The 13203-nt window shown below is 39.2% G+C and overlaps 2 protein-coding genes across 10 annotated transcripts in view; one reads left to right on the top strand and one right to left on the bottom strand.

Annotated features, from left to right (window-relative positions):
* The window catches only part of LOC141405572 (uncharacterized), a 396796-nt gene that overhangs the window by 41139 nt on the left and 342454 nt on the right, over positions 1-13203 (bottom strand). The window lies entirely within an intron of this gene.
* Positions 1-13203, top strand: part of LOC141405569 (G-protein coupled receptor dmsr-1) — a 344854-nt gene that overhangs the window by 264969 nt on the left and 66682 nt on the right. For all 8 annotated transcript variants that reach the window (XM_073990079.1, XM_073990076.1, XM_073990078.1 and 5 more), the window contains one exon: positions 8450-8738. In XM_073990079.1, the coding sequence (XP_073846180.1) occupies positions 8487-8738 (252 nt within the window). In that variant the 5' untranslated portion in view covers positions 8450-8486. The remainder of the gene's footprint in view (positions 1-8449; positions 8739-13203) is intronic.

Here is a 13203-nt window from a genome sequence, read left to right as displayed (position 1 = left end):
GTCGTACCCTCCACCAAAAGTTGTATTGAAGTAAAATGGAACAGCTAGTTTACTTTCGTTTATAAAGAAGACAAATACTGTAAGAAAATGTGGCTAAAACAAAAAAAAAAAAAAAAAAAAAAATACAAAAACAAAAACAAAAACCCAAAAATCAAGAGGTATGCTTCTATGGGAATATAGTAAGACGTGGACCTATACTAATAATTCTTTTCTGGAATATTTTATAACCCAATGGAAGACTAAATAACAAATTTCAGTCATTTCGGTGGGATATTGACGTCACAACCTTCAGATTCAGGAAAATCGAGAGGTACCGTTCTATGGAGGCTATATGAAGTCGTGGACCTATATCGACACAATTAGAAGGGAATGTTAAATACACCCAACGAAGACTAAATACCAAATTTCAGCAATTTCAAAGGAATATTGAGGCCACAACCTTCAAAATACCGAACATCGGGAGGTACAGTTCTATGGGGGCTATATGAAGACGTGGACCTATACCGACAAAATTCTGGGGGAAAGTTGTATAGCCCCAACGAAAACTAAATACCTAATTTCAGCCATTTCGGTGGAATATTCAGGCCACAACCTTCAAAATTGAGAAAATCGGGATGTACCGTTCTATGGGGGCTATATTAAGGTGTGGACCTGTAACGACAAATTTATGGGGGAACATTTTATACCACCAATGAAGACTAAATACCAAATTTCAGCCACTTCGGAGGAATATTGAGGCCACAACCTTCAAAATACCGAAAATCGGGAGGTACCTTCTATGGGGGGCTATATGAAGGCGTGGACCTATACCGACAAAATTGTGGGGGAAAGTTGTATAGCCCCAACGAAAACTAAATACCAAATTTCAGCCATTTCGGTGGAATATTGAGGCCACAACCTTCAAAATTGAGAAAATCGGGATGTACCGTTCTATAGGGACTATATTAAGGTGTGGACCTGTAACGACAAATTTATGGGGGAACATTTTATACCACCAATGAAGACTAAATACCAAATTTCAGCCATTTCGGAGGAATATTGAGGCCACAACCTTCAAAATACCGAAAATCGGGAGGTACCTTCTATGGGGGGCTATATGAAGGCGTGGACCTATACCGACAAAATTCTGGGGAAAGTTGTATAGCCCCAACGAAAACTAAATACCAAATTTCAGCCATTTCGGTGGGATATTGACGTCACAACCTGCAGAATTACGAAAATCGGGAGGTTCCGTTCTACGGGGGCTATATGATGTCATGGACCTATACCGACACAATGAGAAGGGAAAATTAAATACCAACAACGAAGACTAAATACCAAATTTTAGCCACTTCGATGGATTATTGTGGCCATAACCTTCAAAATACCGAACATCGGGAGGTACCTTCTATGGGGGCTATATGAAGACGTGGACCTATACCGACAAATTTCTGGGAGAAAGTTGTATAGCCCCAACGAAAACTAAATACCAAATTTCAGCCATTTCGGTGGAATATTGTGGCCACAACCTTCAAAATTCAGAAAATCGGTATATACCGTTCTATTCCTTGGCCTGCCAATTCTTCGTGCACCGCCAAGCGGTCCGTATTTATACGCCTTTTTAGCGGGTTCATCATCGCTCATTCTTATGATATGGCCTAGCCAAAGCAATTGCTGCATCTCGATACGTTTAACTATATTGATGTCGTTGTATAGCAGATACAGCTCGTGGTTCATACGAAGTCGATATCCACCGTCAACGCAGATCGGTCCGTAGATCTTTCGAAGAATTTTTCTCTCAAACACGCCAAGCACTGCCTTATCTGCTTGCGCAAGTACCCAGGCTTCCGAACCATACATCAGCACGGGTAGTATCAGTGTTTTGTAATGCGTTATTTTTGTTTGACGAGTTGTGGCTTTGTTTTTAAAGTGCTTACTTAAGCCAAAGTAGCATCTGTTGGCCAATACAATTCTTCTTTTTTATTTCACAACTGATGTCGTTTGTTGTGTTTACGGCGGTGCCGAGGTATACGAAGTCTTTTACTACCTCAAAATTATAGGAACCAACTTCAACAGTTGGTCCGATCTCAATGGACACATTACGCGTCGACATCATCAACTTGGTCTTCTCGCCGTTTACCACCAGGCCCACTTGAGCAGATTCTCCTTCGACCTTCATAAAGGTATCGGTTACTTCTTTTACTGATCGTCCCATGATGTCTATATCATCAGCATAAGCAAGTAACGTGTGGCTATTGGTGTAGATTGTGCCACTTCTTCTGACGTTTGCCTCTCGTATAATCTTTTCTAGCAGGATGTTGAAAAGATCACACGAAAGGCTGTCTCCTTGTCTGAAACCTCTTTTGCTACAAAACTCTTCGGAGAGGTTCCTTCCTATTTTAACTGAAGATCTTGTGTCAGTTAGAGTAATTCTACAAAGCCGAATGAGCTTTGCGGGGATACCAAATTCAGACAAGGCTTGGAATATCTTTGAACATAGCGGGCTGTCGAAGGCTGCTTTATAATCGACAAAAAGGTGGTAGGTGTCGATCTGCATCTCTTGGGTCTTCTCCATGATTTGCCGCAGGGTAAATATCTGGTCAATGGTGGACTTGGCAGGTCTAAAGCCGCATTGGTATGGCCCAATTATTTCGTTGACCATTGGCTTTAGTCGTTCGCACAATATCCCTGACACGATCTTGTAGGCAATAGGGAGTAGACTTATGCCCCTATAGTTAGAGCATACAGTCTTATCTCCCTTCTTGTGGACGGGGCACAGGATACTCAGGTTCCAATCGTCGGGTACTCGTTCTTCCTGCCAGATGGTGCTAACTAGCTGATGAATACACCTTATCAGCGTGTCGCCTCCGGTTTTGAACAGCTCGGCTGGTAAGCCATCGGCCCCTGCTGCCTTATTATTCTTCAGCCGATTTATTGCTGTCTTTACCTCATCTTGGCTGGGCGGTATACATTCAATACCATCTTCTGGGATTGGGACTGTGGTATCTTCGTCGTCTTCGCTGCTATTGGATACCAACAGATTTGAAAAATGTTCTTTCCATATCCTGAGTACACTATCTGTATCAGTTACCAAATTACCTTGCTGGTCTCTACAGGAGGATGTGCCTGTACCAAAGCCATCAGTTTGATGCTTGACTCTTTGGTAGAATTTTCGGACTTCATTCTGGCTCCTGTACATCTCGATTTTTTCACACTCCCGCTTTTCCATCTCTCTCTTTTTCCTGCGGAAAAGACGTTTCTCCTCTCTCCTTTTCTCCCTGTATCTCTCTCGTGCGCTACGCGTTGCTACGGATTGTAAAGTAGCCTTATATGCCGCATTTTTCTCTTCGGTGGCATCACGACACTCCTCATCATACCATGGATTCCTTGGTGGAGGTCTCTGGTATCCAAGTATGGATTTTGCGGCTGTTTGCATGGAGTGGGCAATGCTTTGCCATTGCGCTGATATGTTATCGGGATGAGGAGGGCTTTGATTAAGCAATTGGGCTAGTTGAGTGGAATATGCTGTGGCTATCTGTTGTGATTGCAGCTTACCGATGTCTAACTTTCGTGTTGTGTCTGTTCGTACTTTGTTTGCTACGTTTAAGCGGTTGCGTACCTTTGCTGCAACAAGGTAGTGGTCCGAATCAATGTTTGCGCCTCGGAACGATCGTACATCCAACACGCTCGATGAATGTCTTCCATCTATCACAACGTGATCAATTTAATTTCTTGTTTTCTGATCTGGAGATAGCCGGATGTCCTTATGAATGTCGTGATGTTTAAATCTGGTGCTGCTAACTACCATGTTTTTTGCCGCTGCGAAGTTTATTAGCCTCATACCATTGTCAGATATTTCACTGTGGAGACTGAATTTCCCGACTGTTGGGCCAAAGATATTCTCCTTTCAAATTTTGGCATTAAAATCTCCTAGTATAATTTTAATGTCATGGGCAGGGCAATGGCCACAAGTTTCTTCTAAGCGCTCGTAAAATATATCTTTGGTCTGTTCGTCCTTGTCTTCAGTGGAAGCATGAGCGCAAATAAAGCTGGTGTTGAAGAATTTTGCTTTTAATCGAATTGCAGCAAGTCTTTCATTCACTGGGGTGAAGCTTGATAGCAGATGTTTTAGCCTCCGACTAACTACGAATCCGCAACCAAACTCATGCTTTACGTCATGCCTGCTATAATACAGTGCGTCACCTTTAGGTGTTGTTGTGACGCCTTTCCCAATCCATCGTATTTCCTGAATGGCAATAATATCGGCCTTGTACTTTTCAAGTACGTCTGCCAATGCGAAGACTGCACCTTCTCTATAAAGAGTGCGAACATTCCAGGTGCACGTTCGCAGATCATGGTCCTTAAAACGTTTGCGGGTTTACTCGAAGGAGGACAAATATTATCCATATTCGAACCTTATCTATATCTGGGTAGACATATTATAATGTGTAAAGTATGAACCAAATCGGTCACTCCCTTCAAGAGTTATCGTGCTCAAAATGTTTTCAAACATTTTTGAACTTTTGTGGTGGAAGTACCTGAAGGAGTGGACCGACATGGCTTATCTCCAAACGTAAACTTAGTTTGGACAAAATATTGCGAAGGCAAAATTTTGGACCGAATTGACAGATCCTTTGGAGGATTATCTTGCGCTCCAACCACTATACACGGTGTCATAGGCGTTTTTTTTGCAACTGTCAGGCTATTTTCTCAGGAAATATGGTCTTTCTCCTGATGAAAGTTGTACCGTCGTATGAGTGGCAGTGAATGCAACTTGTTACAAATCAAAGCGATCCGAGAGCAGGTCCTTTTTCGAAATTTTGTGTGGGAGGTACCCGAAGGAGTGGATCGATTGAGTCCATATTGGAACCTCATCTAAGTCTGGTAATTTAATTTAACGATATGCGAAGTATGGACCAAATCGGATATTCCCTTCAAGAGTTATCGGGCGCACAAAATTTCCCAACATTTTCGAACTTTTGTGGGGGAGGTACCGAAGGGATATAACCTATCTTCCAACTCCAACTAAGTTTGGACACAATATTACGAAAGCCAAATTTTGGATCGAAACGGTTGAACCGTTCGAGAGTTATCGTGCGCTCACCAGACAGACAAACGGACGGACATGGCTAAATCAACACGAAATTGTCTCAAATGGATTTCGTCCCAACATACTTGGGGTTTAAAACCATTATTTCGATGAAGCACATTTTGCCCGTATGGAAGTGTATATACCCTCGTTAGTATAAATGCTGAGGGTATACAAATACAGAAACATTATTAAGAGCTTTCAAAACCAAAAATAAGCAAAAAAGCAATCCCACAGCAGCGCACAGTAGCCAAGTTTACGAAAGTCCTGGCCAAAACTCTAAAAATAAATGCAATTGAAATAATTCTCTTTCGAGTTGAGCTGTTATGACCCAAGAGGTTCATTGAAAAATTAAGAATCCACCGAAGTCGCACACATTCAACCATTATGCTACGTTTCACTGATGGTTAAGTCCGATCAGCAGGCATATTAGAATGTTATTTTAGTGGGTATACAAAGGCTAAGCTTGGAAACTATCATTTATACACAAATCGTTCGAAAATTGTATATTCGAATTATTTATTTATTTTAATGTCAGTTATTTAATTCCAAACTTTTGCTATAGTCCGACTTGGCTGGAAACCCTATTTTTCAATGCTTTATTACAAATACGATGGCAGCTTTTTCTACCTATATTTGTATTTGCCCTTCTGTATGAGAATATTTGATGCTTAATATTTGTCATCGGAAGATTTCGAGAGCAGGTTCTAACCTTCACTATACCGAAATTTGGTGTAGAAGGTATCCGAAGGAGTTGACATACAGTGACTGTCACCTGAAATAAAAAATCTAAACGTTGATAACTTGGAAACGAGTTGAGATTTTGTAACTATTCAAAAAACAATTTTGTAGGTTAAAAAGTTGTCGTTAAGGTGGCATACAAAATTATTCCCTTTTACTGTACCCTTATAATAAAAATTTTACCGGAAAACAAAAAAATGGGCATTTTTATACCCTCAGCATTTATGCTACTTTCATACGGGCAAAATGTGTCTCATAGAAATAATGGTTTTAGACCCCAAGTATGTTTGGACGAAATGTGTTTCAGACAATTTGGAGTAGATTTAGCAATGTCCGTCTGTCTGTCTGTCTGGCTGGAGCGCACGATAACTCTCGAACGGATCAACCGATTCGGTCCAAAATTTGGCTTTCGTAATATTTTGTTCAAACTTAGTTTAAGTTCGAAGATGGGTTATATCGGTTCACTCCTTCCGGTACCTCCCCCACAAATGTTCGGAAATGTTCGGAAAATTTGTGCGCACGATAACTCTTAAAGGAAGTAAGCGATTTGGTCCATACTTTGCACATCGTGAAATTTCTACCAGACTTAGATGAGGTTCCAATATGGACTCAATCGGTCCACTCCTTCGGGTACCTCCCACACAAAATTTCATAAAAGTTCATTTTAGGACCTGTTATCGAATTGCTTTGATTTTTGTTGTACCAACTTGTATTCACTGCCCTCCATACGACGCTATAAGTTTCATCAGAGGCAAGTCCATACTTCCCGAGAAAATAGCCTGAAAGGTACAAAAAACCCCTATGACACCGTGGGTAGTGGTTGAAGCGCAAGATAACTCTCGAACGTATCTGCCGATTCGGTCCAAAATTTGGCCTTCGTAATATTTTGTGCAAACTTAGTTTAAGTTCGAAGATAAGCCATATTGGTCCACTCCTTCAGGTACCTCCCCCACAAAAGCTCAAAAATTTTCGGAAAAGTTGTGCGCACGATAACTCTTGATGGGAGTGACCGATTTGGTCCATACTTTACACATCCTAATATATCTACCAGATATAGATCAGGTTCAAATATGGACAATATTTGTACCTCCCACACAAAATTTTGGACAAATTCACTTTAAGACCTGCTCTCGAATCACTTTGATTTCTCATAGACGTAGCAACCGATTTGGTCCAAATGTTGGATCTCTAAATATTGCCAAACTTAGTTTATGTTCAAATTTGGGCCTTATCTCTCCAATCCTTGTGGTACCACCCACACATAGGTTCAACATTTTTTTATGGTTAAGGGTCTGTTCGAGGATCCTTGGGACATTTTTACCTAGTGACCCTGTTTACAGCGATATTATGTTTTTCGTAAGCTAGTGTGATAAAAAAGCCCTATCTATCTTTGTCCCCGCAAATTTTTGAGCTTTAATCCTATCCATACTTTTGTCGGTTCATACGCCCAAAATTTTGAAAACACTCCTAAATACATAATTTTTTTTTTTTTTGGGAAAAATTATTTCAATCCACACAGGCTGAGGGTATAACTCTGTCGGCTATGCCGACTGATACTTTTATACTTATTTTTTCTCATCTATGAACATTGTAGTTTCAGAATCCGCATAAACTTCCCAGGTGTAAAAAAAAAAAAACAAAAGTAAGCACTTTCCATTTAAAATTGTTTCAAGAGCACCGTGCATATCCAACTAGGCTTTTTTCTACACTGGAGATGTGTATAATGAATATTTCTTCGTATTATTCCTACCTCCTCCTTCAGACGTATTGATTGCATTGACGATATGCATGAGTGATAACAGTTTACAAGCCTATAGTCTTTACATATCATATTATGTATTGAACCGAACTTTAATTGTGTCTGTGTTGTTTAATCAACCAGTCTGCAAATCCACCACCAAAGTAGCCATTCAATGACAAACATGCTTCGATTACTTTTACTTTGATTAGCATGTTCAACTCATTTACTCATTATAAAATTACAAAATATTTGACAGACGGGCAGAGAACCACAAAAATGGCTGTCATTGAATATGATAATGTGGCTCAATATATCTGGTGGTATAATGCTTCTTAGCTGGCCTTGCAATTACAATCGTAATTAGTACGTGTTCTTTGATAATTAAAAGCAGTAATTTATTCACCTGGGTTAAGGACGGAGGTTTCAACTGATTTTGTTTACAATGTAAACATTTTAACAATTTAAAATTGTTTCACATTAAAATCTTTAACAAAATATTGCCATAGATTTCAATATAAAACAATTTTAAACACAGATGTTTATACACTCCGGTTCATCTGAATAGAGCCAACCTATTTTTGCCTATAAATACCTTTATATCTGATGATAGGAGAGGAATGGAATGGACATGTAGAGTATATAGTAGCCGATATTTTCAATGCTTAACATGTTTTACACTTTTACTTTTTACTCGCTTTATGAAAAAATTTTCAAAATATTAACATTTTTAATGGTTCACCAGGATAGCAAATATTGGTAAGCAAATCTATTCAGATGAACCGGAGTGTATGTTCTAAAATCAATAAACACTTCAACCCCCTCAACACACAATTATTGCTCCATTCTTTAAACGAAGAACTCATTTATTGTAACCCATTTGCTTTCCGTTTTTATTTCAGTAACCTAACGCACCACCATCACTCACACACATTCACAATGATGTCTGCTGTCGGATCATTTCCCGACATGACCCAAATAGATTTAAAAAAGTTGGGCACTAATCTAACCACCGAAGAATGGATACAATTCCTAAAATATTTGAATGCTTACAATCACAAGAATGATAGCAAATTGGATAAGACGTTGCTATTAAATGGAACTACTGATGAATGTGTGGATTATTGCAAAGGTGATTTTTATCGAGGCCTAAGGACGTACAACAGCTTACATGGTTATGTGGCATTGGTGGTAAGTAGAGTTTGTCATTGCAATATTTACACCTTATTTTACTCTCAGTCTTAATACATATCATAAAAATGTGCCTCATTGAAATAATGGTAATAAATCTTACGAATATAGATCAAATATGAGCAGAAATGACAATAGTTATTGTTGCAAGGTACAATAATTTTGGTCGAAGTGGACAATAACTATGTCACCTGATTACAATTTGTTGTTATTTGTAGCATATATTGTTACTAAAATTTTAACATTAAATATTATTACTTCTAAATAAAACTATTCTAAATTCTAAACATTATTTGTTGTTAGTTTTTAATTTTTACCAAAACTATTGTTAATTTTTACAATGTTTTGACCAAAACTGTAATATATATTTTATACAAACAAGCAAAAATGTTAACTTCAATCTCAACTATTCTAAATTCTAACAATATTTATTTTTACCATACCCAGCAAAAATTCGGATCCGTTAGTCATTATGTAACCCATAACAAATTAATGTAAACAAAAATAACTACGTACATATATTACTCCTTACCAAGTTATGAGTACGTACGGTGGCACAGAGCTAGTGTGTCCGACTACAAATCAGAGGGTTGTGTGTGCAACGCTCACCGTCGCACACTGGTCGAAACCACTGATCTAGCGGCGCGAAAGTCAAAAAATCGAACTATAAAATTGCGAAATATTTTCCATTGTATCGATTGCAGACACTTTGCAGACAAAGATTTTGTTTTTTCATTTTTGTTGTTGTAAATATTCACTCAGTTATTCACTATCAAATAAAAGAGTTTTTGTTGCATCAGATTTTAAAAAATTGTTGCAAAAAAATTAGCTTCATATTTGCTTAAATGTTAAATAAATTCGTAATGAAACTGGACAACATTTATTTTTAATTAATAGCAGAGGGTGTGATTTAAATTATAAAAATTAGTTTGGGGTCTGGAGGTACTTAGTTATATAGCAATACAATTTTAAAATTTTTAGTGTTTTTATGGTTTGTACGCGCTTGTTCTATAGAGTGCATCTTGTAAACTTGGCCGAACTTGGGTTCGATTATTTTTTGGGGCTGCAAATATTTGCAAATCTTTTGATGACTGCACTTTTAAAATAAGGGATTTTGCATGAAATTCATACAAATTTAGCTGTGCATTTGTATGGGAGCTAAATCAAAATATGGACCTATCTTGAGAAATATTTACAAGGAGGAGTTCTACCCCCGGAGACACTATAATACCATATTATAGCTAAATATGTTCTTAAATATGGGATAACAAGTACAAATTCAACGAATCGGGGGTACCATAAAAGGGGCTACATCGAAACATAAATCCGTATTGAAAATAGTTTGTAAGAAGATTTTATACGTAGTGAGAACACGGAATGCAAAATTACAGCCAAGTTGGTTTCAAAATGTGGTCATGATATTCAAAATACCTTAAATTGGGAGGTACGGTTACATGGGGGCTATATCAAAACGTGCACCTATGTCGATAACTTTTGGTGGAAATATTTTGCGACCACTAGGAACCCTAAGTACCAAATTACAGCTAATTTGCTACGAAATTGTGGCTTAAATCCTCAAAATACCGAAAATCGGAAGGTACCGTTATATGGGGGATATACCGAAATATTAGCCGATATTGTTCATATTTGGTCCATTATTACCCACAGGTGCAAGCATACCTTCTGCAAAATTTCAGTGACGTATCTCAATTCGTTTGCAAGTTATTAATTTCGCGCCGCTAGATCAGTGGTTTCGACCACAGTGCACCGGCCGGGTACTTTTTGTTAAACAAAGCATCGAATATTTGGTGGTGCTTATGTAAGCGTTTTAACAACCCTTAATGTTCGTGTGCGTGGCCTAGTATGTAGTGTGTTCGGCTACAAAGCAGAAGTTCGTGGGTAAGATCTGGTATTGTGTCGTTCCCTAAAAACTGTGATCTGTTTCCAATGTTTCATCATCTTCTCCGCATGCCCTGCATACACTGTTGTCTGCACAATTAATTTTGTGCAGATGAGCTTGTAAACACAGGTGACCTCTAAGGACACCTGTAAGTCTAATCAACTCTGCCTTACCTAGCAGTAATAGATTTTTAGTTTTTTCCTCATTTGGGTTTCCCCATAGGATTTTTGCGGTTTTCCCTAATTTCTCTCAGTTCCATAGTGGGCATTTTTTGCCCAAGTTTTTAGCTCTAGCCGAGACGCGTTTAGTGCCTTTGCGTTCTCTAAGTTTACTGTTGCTAATTCCCTTCCACTTTTTGCCAAAGAATTTGCTATCTCATTACCTCTATTCCCCGCATGTCCCGGTACCCATATTATACGCACCGAGCCATGTTGAGAATAGCTGTTGATCGAATTTATACAATCCAAGACTGTTTGTGATTTTACTGTCTTGGATGATATTGCTTTGATTGCAGTTTTACTGTCCGTAAAGACGTTTAAAGTAGTTGGTCTCGTGTTGGCATTAAGCCAGTTCAGACACTCTGTAATCGCTCGGATCTCCGCTTGATGGACCGTATTGTGATCCGGCAAACGAAGAGATATTTCGGTCTCTGGTTCTTCAATAAAAAGACCCAGTCCCGTTCTCCCACCTAGCATGGAGCCGTCTGTATAACAGCAGTTTCCAGTTGGCATTTGTGCTAGAGTTCCGCCGATCCACGAGTCTCTGTCTGGAATTAATGCCATGAGGCAGCTACAATTGTTTCAGGTATACGGTCCGATACAATGTTATCCATTGACACTCCCGTTGTTACCCGTAGAATGTTTTGATGGTATGTTACGTGGTCCTTACTGATCCACTCGTCCATCGCTGTAAGTCGGATAGCTGCGACAGCCGTTTCATACCTTATCTGGATTTCTATTGGGTGTATATATAGAATAGTTTCTAATGCCCGCGTTGGTGTTGTCCTCATTGCGCTGCTTACATTTAAACAGCACATTCGTTGGACTTTCTGTAGTATTTTAATATTACACTTTTTATCCATAGCTGTCCGCCAGACTACTTAAAGGTATGTTGGAGTAAGTCTAACTACGCTTTTGTATAGCCAGTGTGTCATCCTAGGATTAAGACCCCACTTGGAGCCTATAGCCCTTCTACAGGTTGACCAACATCTATAAGCTTTGTTAGCTCTCTCTTGAATATGGTCTTTCCATTTAAGTTTCCTATGCAGGATTACTCCCAGATATTTAACTTTGTTGGAAATATTTATTGTCTTGTTTAGGAAAACTGGTTCTTCAAAGTGTCCCAGTTTTGTTTTCCGAGTGAACAGACATATTTCCGTTTTTTCCGGGTTTACTTTAAGACCTCTTGGTCTAGCCCAGTTGTACGCTTGCTTTAGGGCTGATTCAGCTCTTCTGCATAGCAAGTTTGAATTCTTACCCCTCAGAAGTATTATAACGTCGTCTGCATAGCAGACTGGGTCAAATCCCTCATCGGTTAAAGTCCTTAATAGGCTATTTATGGTAGTAACCAATAGGAGTGGGGATAAAATCCCCCCCTGCGGCGTACCCTGACCAACTTTGTCCGCAGCTTATCCATCTATTCCTTAGCATGTGGCTTATCCAGTCCCAAAGGGCCCGGTTCACCTGAAATTTATCTAATTATTGGATAAGGGTTTCGGTACTGACGTAATTGAAAGCACCCTCGATATCAATGCATACCGCTAGTGTATACATCTTCCTGTCGAAGGTGCTCTCGATGTGGTGTACAACCTCATGTAATGCGGTTTCCGCTGATCTACCTTTAACGTATGCATGTTGTTTGTATTTAAGCATATCGTTTGGAATCTTGCTCTTAATCATGGTATCGACTATTCGTTCCATGGTTTAAAGCAGGAAGAATGTTAGGCTTATCGGACGATACGACTTAGGAATTGCGTAACTTGCCTTCCCAGGTTTGGGGATAAATACTACCCTCGCCTTCTGCCAGACTTTAGGGGTATACGCATAAGCATGCGTTAAAAATTCCAGATAGTTTGGACGCAATGTATGTAGTCCATCTCTTTCCCGCTGCTTTGAAAGGTTTGAAACTCTTGATGGCATCCTTTACCATCGCTTCATCAATTGTTGGTGCTTCCTCTGTAACATGTTCCCTAAATACCGGCACCTCTGCGTGCACTGCCGTGCTCGTCGGGAAATGTGTATTCATCAAAAGCCCCAGTGTGTCCTTGATTCTTTCCATCTTATTTCCCATATCATTCACTATAATCTCGGTTTGTGTATGGGTTTTCGATAGACATTTTTTTATTTTTGATACATCATTTACGCTGTCTACCTGTTCACAGAAGAGTTTCCAGGAATTGCGCCTTGCTGTTCTAGTCTTTTTGTTGTATTCTTTAAGTTTTGTGTGATAGTTGTCCCAGACTACAGCTATTTTTTTACGTCGAGCTCTGTTGTAAATCCTTCGGACCTCTTTGCCTTTGTTACGAATTTCACCTGTCATCCAGGGTTTTTCTTAGGCAGATTTCCT

The sequence above is a fragment of the Musca autumnalis genome, unplaced genomic scaffold (assembly GCF_047663935.1).
Source record: "Musca autumnalis isolate F117 unplaced genomic scaffold, ASM4766393v1 scaffold_5, whole genome shotgun sequence".
Taxonomy (NCBI): domain Eukaryota; kingdom Metazoa; phylum Arthropoda; class Insecta; order Diptera; family Muscidae; genus Musca; species Musca autumnalis.
This window is presented reverse-complemented; position numbering and strand designations above follow the sequence as displayed.